At 42.1% G+C, this 17,252-nt stretch overlaps 1 protein-coding gene across 1 annotated transcript; it reads left to right on the top strand.

Moving 5' to 3' along the window:
- Positions 1 to 2,879: 2,879 nt before the first annotated feature.
- Positions 2,880 to 9,511, top strand: LOC129867423 (claudin-1-like). The gene is made up of 4 exons (XM_055940813.1): positions 2,880 to 6,983; positions 7,352 to 7,516; positions 7,781 to 7,871; positions 8,477 to 9,511. The coding sequence occupies exons 1-4, from the start codon at positions 6,764 to 6,766 to the stop codon at positions 8,652 to 8,654; spliced, it is 654 nt and encodes a 217-aa protein (XP_055796788.1). The 5' UTR covers positions 2,880 to 6,763; the 3' UTR covers positions 8,655 to 9,511.
- Positions 9,512 to 17,252: the final 7,741 nt, after the last annotated feature.

Raw genomic sequence — 17,252 nt, 5'->3', positions numbered from 1 at the left:
CTCGCTGGTCACCATAGCAGCACCTACCTGTAGCACGCGCTCCAGCAGGTATATCTCTCTGGTCACCCCCAAAACCAATTCTTCCTTTGGCCACCTCTCCTTCCAGTTTTCTGCTGCCAATGACTGGAACGAACTACAAAAATCTCTGAAACTGGAAACACTTATCTCCCTCACTAGCTTTAAGCACCAGCTGTCAGAGCAGCTCATAGATTACTGCACCTGTACATAGCCTATCTATAATTTAGCCCAAACAACTACCTCTTTACCTACTGTATTTATTTATTTTGCTCCTTTGCACCCCATTATTTATATCTCTACTTTGCACTTTCTTCCACTGCAAACCAACCATTCCAGTGTTTTTTTTACTTGCTATATTGTATTTACTTCGCCACCATGGCCTTTTTATATTTTTATTTATTTTTATATATATTTTGTTTGCCTTCACCTCCCTTATCTCACCTCACTTGCTCACATTGTATATAGACTTATTTTTTCACTATATTATTGACTGTATGTTTGTTCTACTCCATGTGTAACTATGTGTTGTTGTATGTATCGAACTGCTTTGCTTTATCTTGGCCAGGTCGCAATTGTAAATGAGAACGTGTTCTCAATTTGCCTACCTGGTTAAATAAAGGTGAAATAAAATAAATAAAAATAAAATGGAGGCCACTGTGTTCTTGGGGACCTTCAATGCTGCAGAAATGTTTTGGTACCCTTCTCCAGATATGTGCCTCGACACAATTCCTTCGACCTCATGACTTGGTTTTTACTCCGACATGCACTGTCAACTGTGGGATCTTATATAGACAGTTGTGTGCCTTTCCAAATCATGTCCAATCAATTGAATTTACCACAGGTAGACTCCAATCAAGTTGTAGAAACAGCTCAAGGATGATCAATGGATGCACCTAAGGTCAATTTCAAGTCTCATAGCAAAAGGTCTGAATACTTATGTAAATAAGATTTTTCCTGAGTTTTTTTTTATATCTCCTAGATTTAGGACTGACAACCCTTGTTTATTATGCAATTTTTCTTTTACTGTACTTTTTGCAATTTATAAATGTGTTACTCAATGTGGTTATATGGGCTTTAGTAGTAAAGGCCAAAATGAATATTTTTTCAAATGTTTATATTTTTTGGGATACCTAATGAGGTCCTAAAATTCAAAATCAAATAGCTAAATGATCCATAGTATGACCATCTTAAAACAATTCCATATGTCAGGTTAGCACCACCTCGCCTCCCCCAACGGCTTATAAATAATACATAGTACAGTGCAAATTACAGTACAAGATACATAAAATGGCTTTGTCTCTTGACAGTCCCCTTTGTGCAGTAAGGTATTCTTTTATACATTTTTTAATATGGTTTTATTTCTAGCTTGAGTTACCTGCACTGGCAGAGTTCCATGTAGTCACAGCTCTATTTAATACTGTGTGTTTCCCAGCCTCTGTTCTGGACCTGGGGACTGTGAAGAGACCTCTGGTTGCATGTCTTGTGTTGTACCGACGAGTGTCCGAACTGTGTGCCAACTTCTTGAACAGGTAGTTTGATACCTTCAACACATCAACACCTTGCAAAAGACCAATAGTGATGCAGTCAATCTCTCCTCAACTTTGAGCCAGGAGAGATTGACATGCATGTTACTGACATTTGCCCTCCATGTACATCTAAGTGCAATATGTGCTGCTTTGTTCTGGACAACCAACTGCAATTTACCTATGTTCATCTTTGCCGCACTTGACCACACAGCTGGGCAGTAGTCCAAGTACGACAAAACTAGGTCCTGTAGAATCTGTCTGGTCGACTCAGATGTTAAGAAGGCAGAGCAACGCCCTGTCACAGACAGATCTCTTCCCATTTTAACTACCATTGAGCGTATATGTTTTGACCATGGCAGCTTGCTATCTAGGATTACACTCAGCAGTTTAGTCTCCTTAACTTGCTCAATTGCCACATTCTTCAATAATAGATCTAAATGAGGTTTAGCGTTGAGCGAATGATATGTCCCAAAAACGATGCTTTTAGTTTTTGAGATATTTGTACCAGTCTATTCTAGTTACCCATTCTATAACTGACTGGAGCTCTATGTTAAGCCTATTGCTAGGTACCCATTCTATAACTGACTGGAGCTCTATGTTAAGCCTATTGCTAGGTACCCATTCTATAACTGACTGGAGCTCTATGTTAAGCCTATTGCTAGTTACCCATTCTATAACTGACTGGAGCTCTATGTTGAGCCTATTGCTAGTTACCCATTCTATAACTGACTGGAGCTCTATGTTGAGCCTATTGCTAGTTACCCATTCTAGAACTGACTGGAGCTCTATGTTGAGCCTATTGCTAGGTACCCATTCTATAACTGACTGGAGCTCTATGTTGAGCCTATTGCTAGGTACCCATTCTATAACTGACTGGAGCTCTATGTTGAGCCTATTGCTAGTTACCCATTCTAGAACTGACTGGAGCTCTATGTTGAGCCTATTGCTAGTTACCCATTCTATAACTGACTGGAGCTCTATGTTGAGCCTATTGCTAGGTACCCATTCTATAACTGACTGGAGCTCTATGTTGAGCCTATTGCTAGTTACCCATTCTATAACTGACTGGAGCTCTATGTTCAGCCTATTGCTAGTTACCCATTCTATAACTGACTGGAGCTCTATGTTAAGCCTATTGCTAGTTACCCATTCTAGAACTGACTGGAGCTCTATGTTGAGCCTATTGCTAGTTACCCATTCTAGAACTGACTGGAGCTCTATGTTGAGCCTATTGCTAGTTACCCATTCTATAACTGACTGGAGCTCTATGTTGAGCCTATTGCTAGGTACCCATTCTATAACTGACTGGAGCTCTATGTTCAGCCTATTGCTAGTTACCCATTCTATAACTGACTGGAGCTCTATGTTGAGCCTATTGCTAGTTACCCATTCTATAACTGACTGGAGCTCTATGTTGAGCCTATTGCTAGTTACCCATTCTATAACTGACTGGAGCTCTATGTTAAGCCTATTGCTAGTTACCCATTCTATAACTGACTGGAGCTCTATGTTAAGCTAGTTACCCATTCTATAACTGGCTGGAGCTCTATGTTGAGCCTATTGCTAGTTACCCATTCTATAACTGACTGGAGCTCTATGTTGAGCCTATTGCTAGTTACCCATTCTATAACTGACTGGAGCTCTATGTTGAGCCTATTGCTAGTTACCCATTCTATAACTGACTGGAGCTCTATGTTGAGCCTATTGCTAGTTACCCATTCTATAACTGACTGGAGCTCTATGTTGAGCCTATTGCTAGTTACCCATTCTATAACTGACTGGAGCTCTATGTTGAGCCTATTGCTAGTTACCCATTCTATAACTGACTGGAGCTCTATGTTGAGCCTATTGCTAGTTACCCATTCTATAACTGACTGGAGCTCTATGTTAAGCCTATTGCTAGTTACCCATTCTAGAACTGACTGAAGCTCTATGTTGAGCCTATTGCTAGTTACCCATTCTAGAACTGACTGGAGCTCTATGTTGAGCCTATTGCTAGGTACCCATTCTAGAACTGACTGGAGCTCTACGTTAAGCCTATTGCTAGTTACCCATTCTAGAACTGACTGGAGCTCTATGTTAAGCCTATTGCTAGTTACCCATTCTAGAACTGACTGGAGCTCTATGTTAAACCTATTGTTAGTTACCCATTCTAGAACTGACTGGAGCTTAATGTTAAACCTATTGCTAGGTACCCATTCTATAACTGACTGGAGCTCTATGTTAAGCCTATCAGTGCTAGAGGTGTCACTACAGACCCTGGTTCAATTTCAGGCTGTATCACAACCGGCTGTGATTGGGAGTACCATCGGGCGACGCACAATTGGCTCAGCGTCATTGTAAATAAGAATTTGTTCTTAACTGACTTGTGTAGTTAAATAAAATATCAGCAACAGAAGAAACAGGTTCATAAATGCTTCAAGTGTGGTTTCAGGTTGTTCCTCAGAACAACAAATATTTTTCACTTCTTCGACATAGGAATCATTGCAAAACCTCTTGTATTATCGTTTATACACAACTTTAGGTCCGGTCTTTGGAATTATTTTTTTTCTAAATATGTCTATTATATTATGATCACTACATCTGGTGGTTGTACACTGCTTTAGTGAAGAGTGAAGAGGCGATTCCGGGATGCTGGCCTTCTAGGCAGAGTTGCAAAGAAAAAGTCATATCTCAGACTGGCCAATAAAAAGAAAAGATTAGGATGGGCTAAAGAACACAGACACTGGACAGAGGAACTCTGCCTAGAAGACCAGCATCCCAGAGTCGCCACTTAACTGTTGATGTTGAGACTGGTGTTTTGCAGGTACTAATTAATGAAGGTGCCAGTTGAGGACTTGTGAGGTGTCTGTTTCTCATACTAGACACTCTAATGTACTTGTCCTCTTGCTCAGTTGTGCACCCGGGCCTCCCACTCCTCTTTCTATTCTGGTTAGAGACAGTTTGCACTGTACTGTGAAGGGAGTAGTACACAGTGTTGCACGAGATCTTCAGTTTCTTGGCAATTTCTCGCATGGAATAGCCTTCATTTCTCAGAACAAGAATAGGCTGACGAGTTTCAGAAGAAAGTTCTTTGTTTCTGGCCATTTTGAGCCTGTAATCGAACCCACAAATGCTGATGCTCCAGATACTCAACTTGTCTAAAAACGGTACTTTGTTGAAACACCTTTGGCAGCGATTACAGCCTCGAGTCTTCTTGGGTATGATGCTACAAGCTTGGCACACCTGTAATTGAGGAGTTTCTCCCATTCTTCTGTGCAGATCCTCTTAAGCTCTGTCAGGTTGGATGGGGAGCGTCGCAGCACAGCTATTTTCAGGTCTCTCCAGAGATGTTCGATCAGGTTCAAGTCCGGACTCTGTTTGGGCCCTCAAGGACATTCAGAGACTTTTCCCTAAGCCACTCCTACGTTGTCTTGGCCGTGTGCTTAGGGTCGTTGTCCTGTTGTAAAGTAAACTTTTGCTCCAGTCTGAGGTCCTGAGCGCTCTGGAGCAGGTTTCCATCAAGGATCTCTCTGTATTTTGCTTCGTTCACCTTTCCCTTGATCCTGACTAGTCTCCCAGTCCCTGGCACAGAAAAACATCCCCCCCAGCATAATTCTGCCACCACCATTCTTCACCGTAGGGATGGTGCCAGGTTTCCTCCAGACGTGACGCTTGGCATTCAGGCCAAAGAGGCCAATTTTGGTTTAATCAGAACAGAGAATCGTGTTTTTCATGGTCTGAGAGTCTTTAGGCGCTTTTTGGCAAACTCCATGCAGGCTGTCAGGTGCCTTTTACTGAGGAGTGACTTTCGTCTCGTCACTCTGCCATAAAGGCCTGATTGGTGGAGTGCTGCAGAGATGGTTGTCCTGCTGGAAGGTTCTCCCATCTCCACAGAGGAACTCTGTCAGAGTGACCATCGGGTTCTTGGTCACCTCCCTGACCAAGGCCATTTTCCTCCGATTGCTCAGTTTGGCCGGATGGCCAGCTCTAGGAAGAGTTTTGGTGGTTCCAAACTTCTTCCATTTTAAGAATGATGGAGGGCACTGTTCTTTGGGACCTTCAATGCTGCAGACATGTTTTGGTACCCTTCCCCAGATCTGTGCCTTGACACAATCCTTTCTAGGAGCTCTATGGACAATTCCTTCGACCTCATGGCTTGGTTTTTGATCTGACATGCACTGTCAACTGTGGGACCTTATATACACAGGTGTGTGCCTTTCCAAATCATGTCTAATCAATTGAATTTACCACAGTTGTAGAAACATCTCAAGGATGATCAATGGAAACAGGATGCACCTGAGCTCAATTTCGTGCCGCATAGCAAAGGGTCTGAATACTTATGTAAATAAGGTATTTATGTTTTATGTTTTTTTTATACATTTGCAAAAATGTCTAAAAACCTGTTTCCGAATGCATTGTATGTAAACATAAACTGTGTTAGTATGTGTTTGTGAAACATTTAAATACAGTAAACCTGGCTAGTTTTCAATACAAATTGCATACAAAACCTGTCCATTACATAGGCCTAAAATCATCTGCATTGGTTGGATTTAAAACTGGTTTGGATTTTGTGTCAAACTGGGGGGAAAAATCACCAAGGGTTTGATTTTCATATGGGTTGGAAAAACGTAATAAGCAAACTCATTTAACAGCTCAGACTATGTCATAAGCATATAAATATGAATTATGTGGAAGGCCATCTAATGTGAATATATTGTAATGAAATTAATAAAACACAATTATCACAAGTAGGATGTGAGTCACTATAGCAGATTAATACACATCACAGCTTTAGTTTTGTACCGTGGAATACATTTGTCTCAGTTGATCTCGCGTAGTTCTTTTGTTTATTTTTAAACAGGGCATGAATGATAGATGGAAAGGCTATCACACCCATTATGAGAAAGTGCGGAGCTTTTCATTAGAAATCGATCTATGTATAACCACTAGAAGGCGCTAGTGAATTGTCCCGCAGACGGTTTAAATAGCCAAGAGTGGATGCACTACTCACTGAACACAGACGCAACGCTGAGAGTACGAGATAACGGTCCACAACGCGGCAGGAATTAAACTATAACGGAGTTCGGTTTGCTTCAATAGATTAAACAGACATTGAGAATCAAGGAGATTTCACCAATTTAAAGATTAGATTTTCAACTGTTCATGTATTTTGTCTATTTTTCATCAACTCCCATTTTAGTATCGTTTATTATCAAACGTCATCTCATCGGAATACCATGACGAGCTCTGCGGTTCAACTTCCCGGTTATGCTCTTGCTTTGATCGGTCTTGTTGGCTCAATGATTGCCACCACTATGGTGGAGTGGAAAAGGCACTCTTACACAGAGAGCACGGTAACATCAAAGGAAACTTACCTGGGGTTATGGATGTCATGCACAGTCGACGTCACAAGACACACGATGTGCGTCAATTACAAGTCACTCTTTCACCTGCCAGGTAAGTTTTCCTTAGTGTCTGCCATCATCACCCACTATTCGTTCACTAGTGGTCACTCACCTTCAGAGTAGGCACAATATAGCTTGATATAATGGTAGGCTACTTGTTGATGTCCTATTACAATGAAAATATACAAATAAGCCTAATAATACACAATACATTTTGATAATTGAAACAGATGACTACAACCATTTATTATTACAAATCATACTTGTTCACACACTGTTCCAGTGTTTATGTTCTTTCTCTCAGTAAGTTTCACACTGCCTTGTGACTTTGATATGGATGTGTTCAATGTAGCCATATTCAATCTTAGTGTATGTGTTGAGAGTATGCGTTGGCCTTTGACATTTGCCCTGTGCGTGTAGCTGAGATTCTGACCACCCGAGTGGTGATGATCCTCAGTGTCATGTTGTCAGCCGTTGGGGTGCTGGTAGCCACGCTGGGGATGAGATGCACCCGATGCCTGGAGGAGGATGAAAAGCAGAAGGACAGAGTAGCCATTGTTGGAGGATTCCTCTTCGTCATCGCAGGTACAGTCGGCTACATTATCATATCAGTAATGAAAGTTGTTTTTATCGATTTAGCTCTGAACAGTAAATGCTACGTTGTGAAATGCCCCAAAAATAGGCCTATCTAATATTACATAACTCTGCTTTAGCGTAAAGCTCTGTACCTAGCCCAAAATGCTGCTTTTACCACTGAAAATGCTGCTAGTTTTAACTCTAGGTTGAGTGACAGAAGCTGATAATGAAATAGTGTGTAATAAGATGTTCTGATATTGCTCTTCTCTGTAGGTGTTCTGGCCATATCGGTAACCTCCTGGTTTGCCAACGCCATCATCCGGTCCTTTGAATTCTCAGACTCACCTACTTCCTTACATAACAGGTACTGTCGAGTAGCACGGTAGCAGAATTATCCACAACTCTATGTGTTAAGAATAGTAATAGTCTTTAGACTGAGCCTTATGAATGCACTACTTTTGACCCATAGGGTGGATCTAGTTAAAAGAAGGGGACAAAAGAGGGAATAGGGTGTAATTTGGTGTACAAGCTAAGAAACTACACCTGGCTGTAGTGCAATTTATATCAAATTGTTATTTAGATTTTGAATTCTACACATAGTTTATTTAAGCAATAAGGGACGAGGGGGTCTAGTATATGTCTAATATACCACGGCTAAGGGCTGTTCTTAGGCACCACGCATTGTGGCGTGCCTGGATACAGCCCTTAGCCGTGGTATATTGGCCATAAACCACAATCCTCCGAGGAGCCTTATTGCTATTATAAACTGGTTACCACCGTAATTAGAGCAGTAAAAATAAATGATTCGTCATACCTGTGGTATACGGTCTGATATACCACGGCTGTCAGCCAATCAGAATTTAGGGCTCGAACCACCCAGTTTATAATCTGTGTTTTGCGGCTGATGTGGACTACATTCTGTGGTGTTGACTGGGTGTGTTCTTTTGTGTTTCTTTTTTAAACCGATAGATTTGAGTTTGGCAACGCTGTGCTGGTGAGCTGGGGTGCAGGTATCTGCACTGTGGTGGGCGGATTTCTCCTGGGCTGCGGGTATCTGTGGAGTTGTCCCCAGGGCTCACGCTCAGTCTCATCCTTCACCCAACCCAAAGTAATCCCTGGCACCCGGCCTGGCACCCACTATGTTTAAGGGGCCTCACGATGCCTAGAGGAAGCCCTAGGAAGCTCAATTCGTTGAGGCTTAAACCAGAGAGCCTACTACTCACACCAAAGGACTACAGTAGAGCAGAATACGTGTAGTTACTCAAGTACTCTACTGTGTGTGATTTGCCTACATTATGATTGTGAGAGTTCATTTGGGAGGTCTGTGTGCTCCATGAAAGTATTTTTCTAATGAATTGTGTTTGGATGTGTGAAGATGGTTGGCTGTGGTCATGATGTGTAACACCTGCCATATATCCGTTTTCAACCTCAAGTAAAGTGCCTCCACTAAAGGAATTTTCAAATATCGCCAATGTAGTTACCATTTCATTATATACCATCACCAATGTACAATGCTGCAGAGCAGGATTCCTATGACTTTCTCAAAATGTACAGGGGGCAATAAGCAGGAAATACGGAATCCCCTAACCAGGGCTTCTGGGAAACCTAGGAATTTTGGTAATGTTACTGGAACTGTGCAACTCTACTGCAGAGTAAGCTTCTATAAATATCAGCTTGATTGAACTGTGCCTGATGATGTTCTGTTGGGGCCAACAGATTAGAATACAACTTCCATTTAATGATTTTCACTTTTTACCAAGGGGAGGTATTGGTTTGGACATGCAGGTGTGCAGACGGTTGGTTGACCTACGGCACAGATTGCACATAACAAGAAACTTTATTTTCACATTTGTAAATTTGAAATGTGAACTTTAGAGTGTACTGTACTGCAATATTCCCTTAATTTAGTACTTGATCACGTGCTATATATGGTAAAATTGTCATAAATCTGCTGTATTATTATCAAGATTAATTTGCATAAAGATACTTCATTAGATAAAGATACTACTGAATGTGTGTAATTATTTTTTTACAGCCTTCGAATTGTGTCCTTTTTATATTTTCTCTTGCTTTTCTTCTATTTGACTTTTCAGGTTTCAGGCACTTATAACCTACCACCATACCACGTTCAAAGGCACTTATAACCTACCACCATACCGTTCAAAGGCACTTATAACCTACCACCATACCACGTTCAAAGGCACTTATAACCTACCACCATACCGTTCAAAGGCACTTATAACCTACTACCATACCCCGTTCAAAGGCACTTATAACCTACCACCATACCCCGTTCAAAGGCACTTATAGCCTACCACCATACCCCGTTCAAAGGCACTTATAACCTACTACCATACCCCATTCAAAGGCACGTATAACCTACTACCATACCCCGTTCAAAGGCACTTATAGCCTACCACCATACCCCGTTCAAAGGCACTTATAACCTACTACCATACCCCATTCAAAGGCACGTATAACCTACTACCATACCACGTTCAAAGGCACTTATAGCCTACTACCATACCACGTTCAAAGGCACTTATAGCCTACCACCATACCCCGTTCAAAGGCCTTTATAACCTACTACCATACCCCGTTCAAAGGCACTTATAGCCTACCACCATACCCCGTTCAAAGGCACGTATAACCTACTACCATACCCCGTTCAAAGGCACTTATTGCCTACTACCATACCCCGTTCAAAGGCACTTATAGCCTACCACCATACCCCGTTCAAAGGCACTTATAGCCTACCACCATACCCCGTTCAAAGGCACTTATAACCTACTACCATACCCCGTTCAAAGGCACTTATAGCCTACCACCATACCCCGTTCAAAGGCACGTATAACCTACTACCATACCCCGTTCAAAGGCACTTATTGCCTACTACCATACCCCGTTCAAAGGCACTTATAGCCTACCACCATACCCCGTTCAAAGGCACTTATAGCCTACCACCATACCCCGTCCAAAGGCACTTATAACCTACTACCATACCCCGTTCAAAGGCACTTATAGCCTACCACCATACCCCGTTCAAAGGCACGTATAACCTACTACCATACCCCATTCAAAGGCCCTTATAACCTACTACCATACCCCATTCAAAGGCACTTATAACCTACTACCACCATACCCCGTTCAAAGGCACTTATAACCTACTACCATACCACGTTCTAAGGCACTTATAGCCTACCACCATACCCCGTTCAAAGGCACTTATAACCTGCTACCATACCACGTTCAAAGGCACTTATAGCCTACTACCATACCCCGTTCAAAGGCACTTATATACTACCACCATACCCCGTTCAAAGGCCCTTATAACCTACTACCATACCCCGTTCAAAGGCACTTATAGCCTACCACCATACCACGTTCAAAGGCACGTATAACCTACTACCATACCCCGTTCAAAGGCACTTATAGCCTACCACCATACCCCGTTCAAAGGCACGTATAACCTACTACCATACCCCGTTCAAAGGCACTTATATACTACCACCATACCCCGTTCAAAGGCCCTTATAACCTACTACCATACCCCGTTCAAAGGCACTTATAGCCTACTACCATACCCCGTTCAAAGGCACTTATAACCTACCACCATACCACGTTCAAAGGCCCTTATAACCTACCACCATACCCCGTTCAAAGGCCCTTATAACCTACCACCATACCACGTTCAAAGGACCTTATAACCTACCACCATACCCCGTTCAAAGGCCCTTATAACCTACCACCATACCCCGATCATAGCTTTCACCTGGTCAGTCTATGTCATGGAAAGAGCAGGTGGTCTTAATGTTTTGTCCACTCAGTGTATAATAATCAGTTGTAAATTAAAACATAATACTGTACTTGCATCAGCATCAAATGCTTTTGCAAATCATCAAAGGTCTGCATTTCTCTCTCTCCATAACCAGGGTTAGCTATCGGAAATCCCATACACATGTAACAGGTAAGAACTGAAACGATCCGCACTTGGCGGCCATTTTAGGGCAGAGTCTATTTAAGGCCGTTTCAATAAGACACTCAGAAACACTACTGATTCCTGGTCCTTTCAGTGAACAACATGTCAGTTGTTTGACATGTGACAGTAGGCCCATGTTTCTCATACCATTTGAAACAATGTGTATTGAAACCAAATCCCACTAAGCCAGTTCTTTTCACACACACATCACACAATGATAAGATCATTATTTCATGTAATTTGCTGGACACAAACTAGGGGTTAAACTGCTCTTGTATGGTAAAAAGCACCAATAGACATTACCTTATTTCTATGTTGTCTGTGGGTGTATTCTTTCCATAAACTGAAAGAGTGGATGGTTCTTCTGTCTGACTAGTTCTGTTCTGTTGTTTCGCTCTATATGAAGGTCCTTTATGTCTCCGTGTGAGACTTATAATATAAATGAAAAGGCCTAATGAGATGCCAGGTTATTTCATAAATGTATTAATGTTTCCAGGAGAAGCCTAGTAATGGACTAAAGGAGCCTAACGTTTCTCCTTTTAGTCCAAGGTCCGTACATGTTCTGTTTAAAGGCGAATTGGCTCTCGAAGCCAAAACAGACAAATATTCCATCTAAACGTGAATTGATTCTCAATTGTGTTACAGTTCTAGAAACAAAAATCCCTTTACTTTTATATCACATCAAAATAATTTCACAAATTCAAAATACACAGTTTTACTGGTTTTACCACAGTTAGGTGCTTCTGCACCTGCATTGCTTGCTGTTTGGGGTTTTAGGCTGGGTTTCTGTACAGCACTTTGTGACATCAGCTGATGTAAGAAGGGCTTTATAAATAAATTTGATTGAATTTGATTGATTACAGACGACAGTATTTCTCAGTGACAACACATTTGTGGCGGCTGTCTTACATTTACACACAGGTGTTCGGAGATGCAGATAGCTAATTAGCACAGGTAGTCCACTCTGTCTCACTTCTGTTTGCCGGAAACAAGCGCTGTAACATGCAAATATAGCCGTGTGGGAACCCTAACCTTATAAAGGGGTGGATCGATGTAACATTTTTCCTTGTCCATTTGTCGATGAAAAGTCGTGTTTGTAGTCTAATTTAACTAGACTAGCCGGAAAGACCAAAGATGTACAGTTTAAGAATTTCAGTTGGTTTAGTCAATTTGTTTACAATGCCAAAAATATCCCATTCTAGATAACAACTAATTCAATCCAGTGTGCTAGTATATTTTTGAAATCAGAACAGCCAGGTTGGTTAGCTCTCGTTTACCTTCAAACACTGTACTTCCACATACAGTACAACGATCTGACATGATGTAGGAGACACCGGCACTGTGTTTTTACTCTGGTCTGGTTGGTCTGTGACAGGGTCAAGGCAAGGACCACATGCAGGCTTCAGTAAGGATCCTATTAGTAGTGATGTGTGTATGATGCAAAGGAGAGGAGGCAGGGGAGTGGAGTCTATAGGGACATCTCCTGTTGACGCTCACAATAAATCAGTGTACATAAGATAGAAACCAGTTCACCCATATCTCTCTTATTAAACCTAGCTATTGCACAATGAGACATGATGTAATGCATTAGTCCAAATCTGACACCAGTGTGGCTTTTGTGGCAAGGACAAAATTAGTTTAAAAGGATGCCAAAAGTGTTAAAGTTTTCAGATTTCATAGTCAACTAAATGCTATTCCAATATAAATGCTTTTGTCAAACCTTTCTTTGGATGTGCAATTGAGACAACGGCTGTAATGACTAATAGAGTTGGAAGCCTGTTCAAACTACGCCAAAAAACAGTATTGCAGTTAAAAAACCTTTAAAAACATTATAATTAATAAAAGAGCACCTATGCATTATCACTTCTGTTGTTGTGTCCTTTTTGAGAGAGGTCATCAACTTTCTTAATATATATATTTTTTTACAGTATTCCAGTCACTCAGGATATCCCGTGGATCTTCATCCTCTTCCTTCTTGCCTACCCACTGCCCGGAAGGTCAACTTTTTACTGGCAGCTACAGTACGTAATGTTATTATACTAAGGTGGCTGGCTAGATAAGCGGTTCTTCAGAAAGACAGGAATTACATTAACTCCTGCCTCACCACAGTTTCATTATGAGATGGGCTGTGGGGGAGAAGTAGGGCATAGGCCTAAGACATAACACATTCACTAGTATTACTACTGTGTACCTAGTAACGAAACAAACAGAAATGGATTCCTACTCAGAACGGATGGGAAGCACACTCCCCATTCTCCCGTAAGTCTAGAATTAGCATATCTACTGTAGGTCCGAGAATTGTCCAGAGAATTGTCCAGACCTTAACCTCTGACCTAGAAGCAGGGATAGGACACAATGAGATGGTGGTATGCATAGGAAATAATGGTTCTGTGTAGTCCATTCAGTTCTTTTAATATTAGGTCCAGGCAAATAGATACATACTGTACATGTATGTATGTTCAATATCAATGGTTTACATAATAATGGATCTCTATGGGTCCAGGTCCATCCATACTGGATTATCCCTATAATAATGCTCTGGGAGATCCTTGAAGTTAATCACAACATCCTTACTGAATCAAATGCTTGTACTAGATACCAAAGGTTCTCAGTGCTGATCAAAAGTTCATGTTGGGAGAAGTAGGGTGGCAAGTAGCATTTGTCAATGTGCCCTTGAGCAAGGCACTGAACACTTAAATTACTAAGATGTCAATGTAAAATGAGTGAGAAACTAATCTTTATCCTAAGTGTTGTTGCCCACTCCCTTTGTTCCAAGTGCATTTTAATAACAATATCAAAACAGAAAGGGTGAAAATATGACAGGAAGCATTCATTACGAGTTGGCTCTAAAGCAAAAGTGAAAGTAAGGCGTTATGGTCCGGTATGGTCCGGTACACATCCGTACCAGCCAAATAAATAGTGTGGGTAGCCTCCTACGCCTTACCAGTAAAACTTGAGGGAGAGGTTATTTCCCTGGCACCACTCCGTCAGGGCCCTCATCTGCAGACTTGATGATTGAGTTGGAGACATGCATGGCCACACTGTCATGGGTGAACAGGGAGTAAATGAGGGGCTGAGCACACACCCTTGTGTGGCCCCTGCGTAGGGCAGGTGTTGTTGCCTACCTTCCCGATCTGGGGTCAGCCTATCAGGAAGTCCAGGACCCAGTTGCACAGTGTGGGGTTCAGACCCAAGGCCCTGAGCTTAGTGATGAGCTTAGAGGACACTATGGTGTTGAAAGCTGTAGTTAATGAGCATCATTCTTACATAGGGATTCCTCATGTCCAGAAGGGATAGGGCAGTGTGCAGTGAGATGGCGATTGTGTCATTTGTGGATCTGTTGGGGCGGTATGCAAACAGGAACAATGGTGGACATCTTGAAGCAAATAGGGACAACAGACTGGGATAGGGAGAGATTGAATGTGTCCGTAAACACTCCAGCCAGCTGGTCTGCACATGCTCTGAGGAAGCGGCTTGGGATGCTTTCTGGGCCGGCAGCCTTGCGAGGGTTAACACGCTGAAATGTCTTACTCACGTCGACCATGGAGAACAAAAGATCACAGTCCTCATGAGTGGTGGTGGTCCACGTAAGCAGCACTGTTTTCCTCGAAGTGGGCAAAGAAGTTGTGTAGCTTGTCCGGCGGCAAGGCGGCAGTGTCTGCGACGGAGTTGTAAAAGTAAAATTAAATTTTTTTACGACTAGGCCCCTATTGAATTAAGGCCAGGCACCACAAGCTGAAATGAAAATGTTGCATCTACAGTTGAATTCGGAAGATTACATACACCTTAGCCACATAATTTGTAAAAAAATTTCTCCCCTTTTCTCCCCAATTTTCGTGGTATCCAATCGCTAGTAATTACTATCTTGTCTCATCGCTACAACTCCCGTACGGGCTCGGGAAGGACGACGCTAAGCCAATTGTGCCTCGCCCCACGGACCTCCCGGTCGCGGCCGGCTGCGACAGAGCCTGGGCACGAACCCAGAGACTCTGGTGGCGCAGCTAGCACTGCGATGCAGTGCTCTAGACCACTGCGCCACCCGGGAGGCAGCCATATACATTTAAACTCAGTTTTTCACAATTCCTGACATTTAATCATAGTAAAAAATCCCTGTTTTAGGTCAGTTAAGATCACCACTTTATTTTAAGAATGTGAAATATCAGATAGTAGAGAGAGGGATTTATTTCAGCTTTTATTTCTTTCAACACATTCCCAGTGGGTCAGAAGTTTACATACACTCAATTAGTATTTGGTAGCATTGCCTTTAAATTGTTTAACTTGGGTCAAATGTTTTGGGTAGCCTTCCACAAGCTTCCCACAATAAGTTGGGTGAATTTTGGCCCATTCCTCCTGACAGAGCTGGTGTAACTGAGTCAGGTGTGTAGGATCCTTGCTCACACACGCTTTTTCAGTTCTGCCCATACATTTTCAATAGGATTGGGGTCAGGGCTTTGTGATGGCCACTCCAATATCTTGACTTTGTTGACCTTAAGCCATTTTGCCACAACTTTGTAAGTATGCTTGGGGTCATTGTCCATTTGGAAGACCCATTTGCGACCAAGCTTTAACTTCCTGACTGATGTCTTGAGATGTTGCTTCAATATATCCACATAATTTTCCTGCCTCATGATGCCATCTATTTTGTGAAGTGCACCAGTTCCTCCTGCAGTAAAGCACCCCCACAACATGATGCTGCCACCCCCGTGCTTCACGGTTGGGATGGTGTTCTTTGGCTTGCAAGCCTCACCCTTTTCCTCCAAGCATAACAATGGTAATTATGGCCAAACAGTTCTATTTTTGTTTCATCAGACCACAAGACATTTCTCCAAAAAGTACAATCTTTGTACGAGTTCTGTCTCCTAGAGATGAACGTACTTTGGTGCAAAAAGTGCAAATCAATCCCAGAACAACAGCAAAGGACCTTGTGAAGATGCTGGAGGAAACAGGTACAAAAGTGTCTATATCCACAGTAAAACGAGTCCTATATCGACATAACCTGGAAGTCCGCTCAGCAAGGAAGAAGCCACTGCTCCAAAACCACCATAAAAAAACAGACTACGGTTTGCAACTGCACATGGGGACAAAGATTGTGCTTTTTGGAGAAATGTCCTCTGGTCTGATGAAACAAAAATAGAACTGTTTGGCCATAATGACCATCGTTATGCTTGGAGGAAAAAGGGGAAGGCTTGCAAGCCAAAGAACACCATCCCAACCGTGAAGCACGGGGGTGGCAGCATTATGTTGAGGGGGTGCTTTGCTGCAGGAGGGCCTGGTGCACTTCACAAAATAGATGGCTTCATGAGGAAAGAAAATTATGTGGATATATTGAAGCAACATCTCAAGACATCCGTCAGGAAGTTCAAGCTTGGTCGCAAATGGGTCTTCCAAATGGACAATGACCCCAAGCATACTTACAAAGTTGTGGCAAAATGGCTTAAGGACAACAAAGTCAAGGTATTGAAGTGGCCATCACAAAGACCTGACCTCAACCCTATAGAAAATTTGTGGGCAGAACTGAAAAAGCGTGTGCGAGCATGGAGGCCTACAAACTTGACTCAGTTACACCAGCTCTGTCAGGAGGAAAATTCACCCAACTTATTCTGGGAAGCTTGTGGAAGGCTACACGAAACGTTTGACCCAAGTTATACAATTTAAAGGCAATGGTACCAAATACTAATTGAGTGTGTGTAAACTTCTGAACCCCTGGGAATGTGAAGAAATAAATAAAAGCCGAAATAAATAATTCTCTCTACTATTATTATAACG

Source organism: Salvelinus fontinalis, chromosome 12 (genome assembly GCF_029448725.1).
Source record: "Salvelinus fontinalis isolate EN_2023a chromosome 12, ASM2944872v1, whole genome shotgun sequence".
NCBI lineage: Eukaryota > Metazoa > Chordata > Actinopteri > Salmoniformes > Salmonidae > Salvelinus > Salvelinus fontinalis.
Note: the sequence above shows the minus strand (reverse complement) of the source record. Positions and strands in the feature narration are given on the sequence as shown.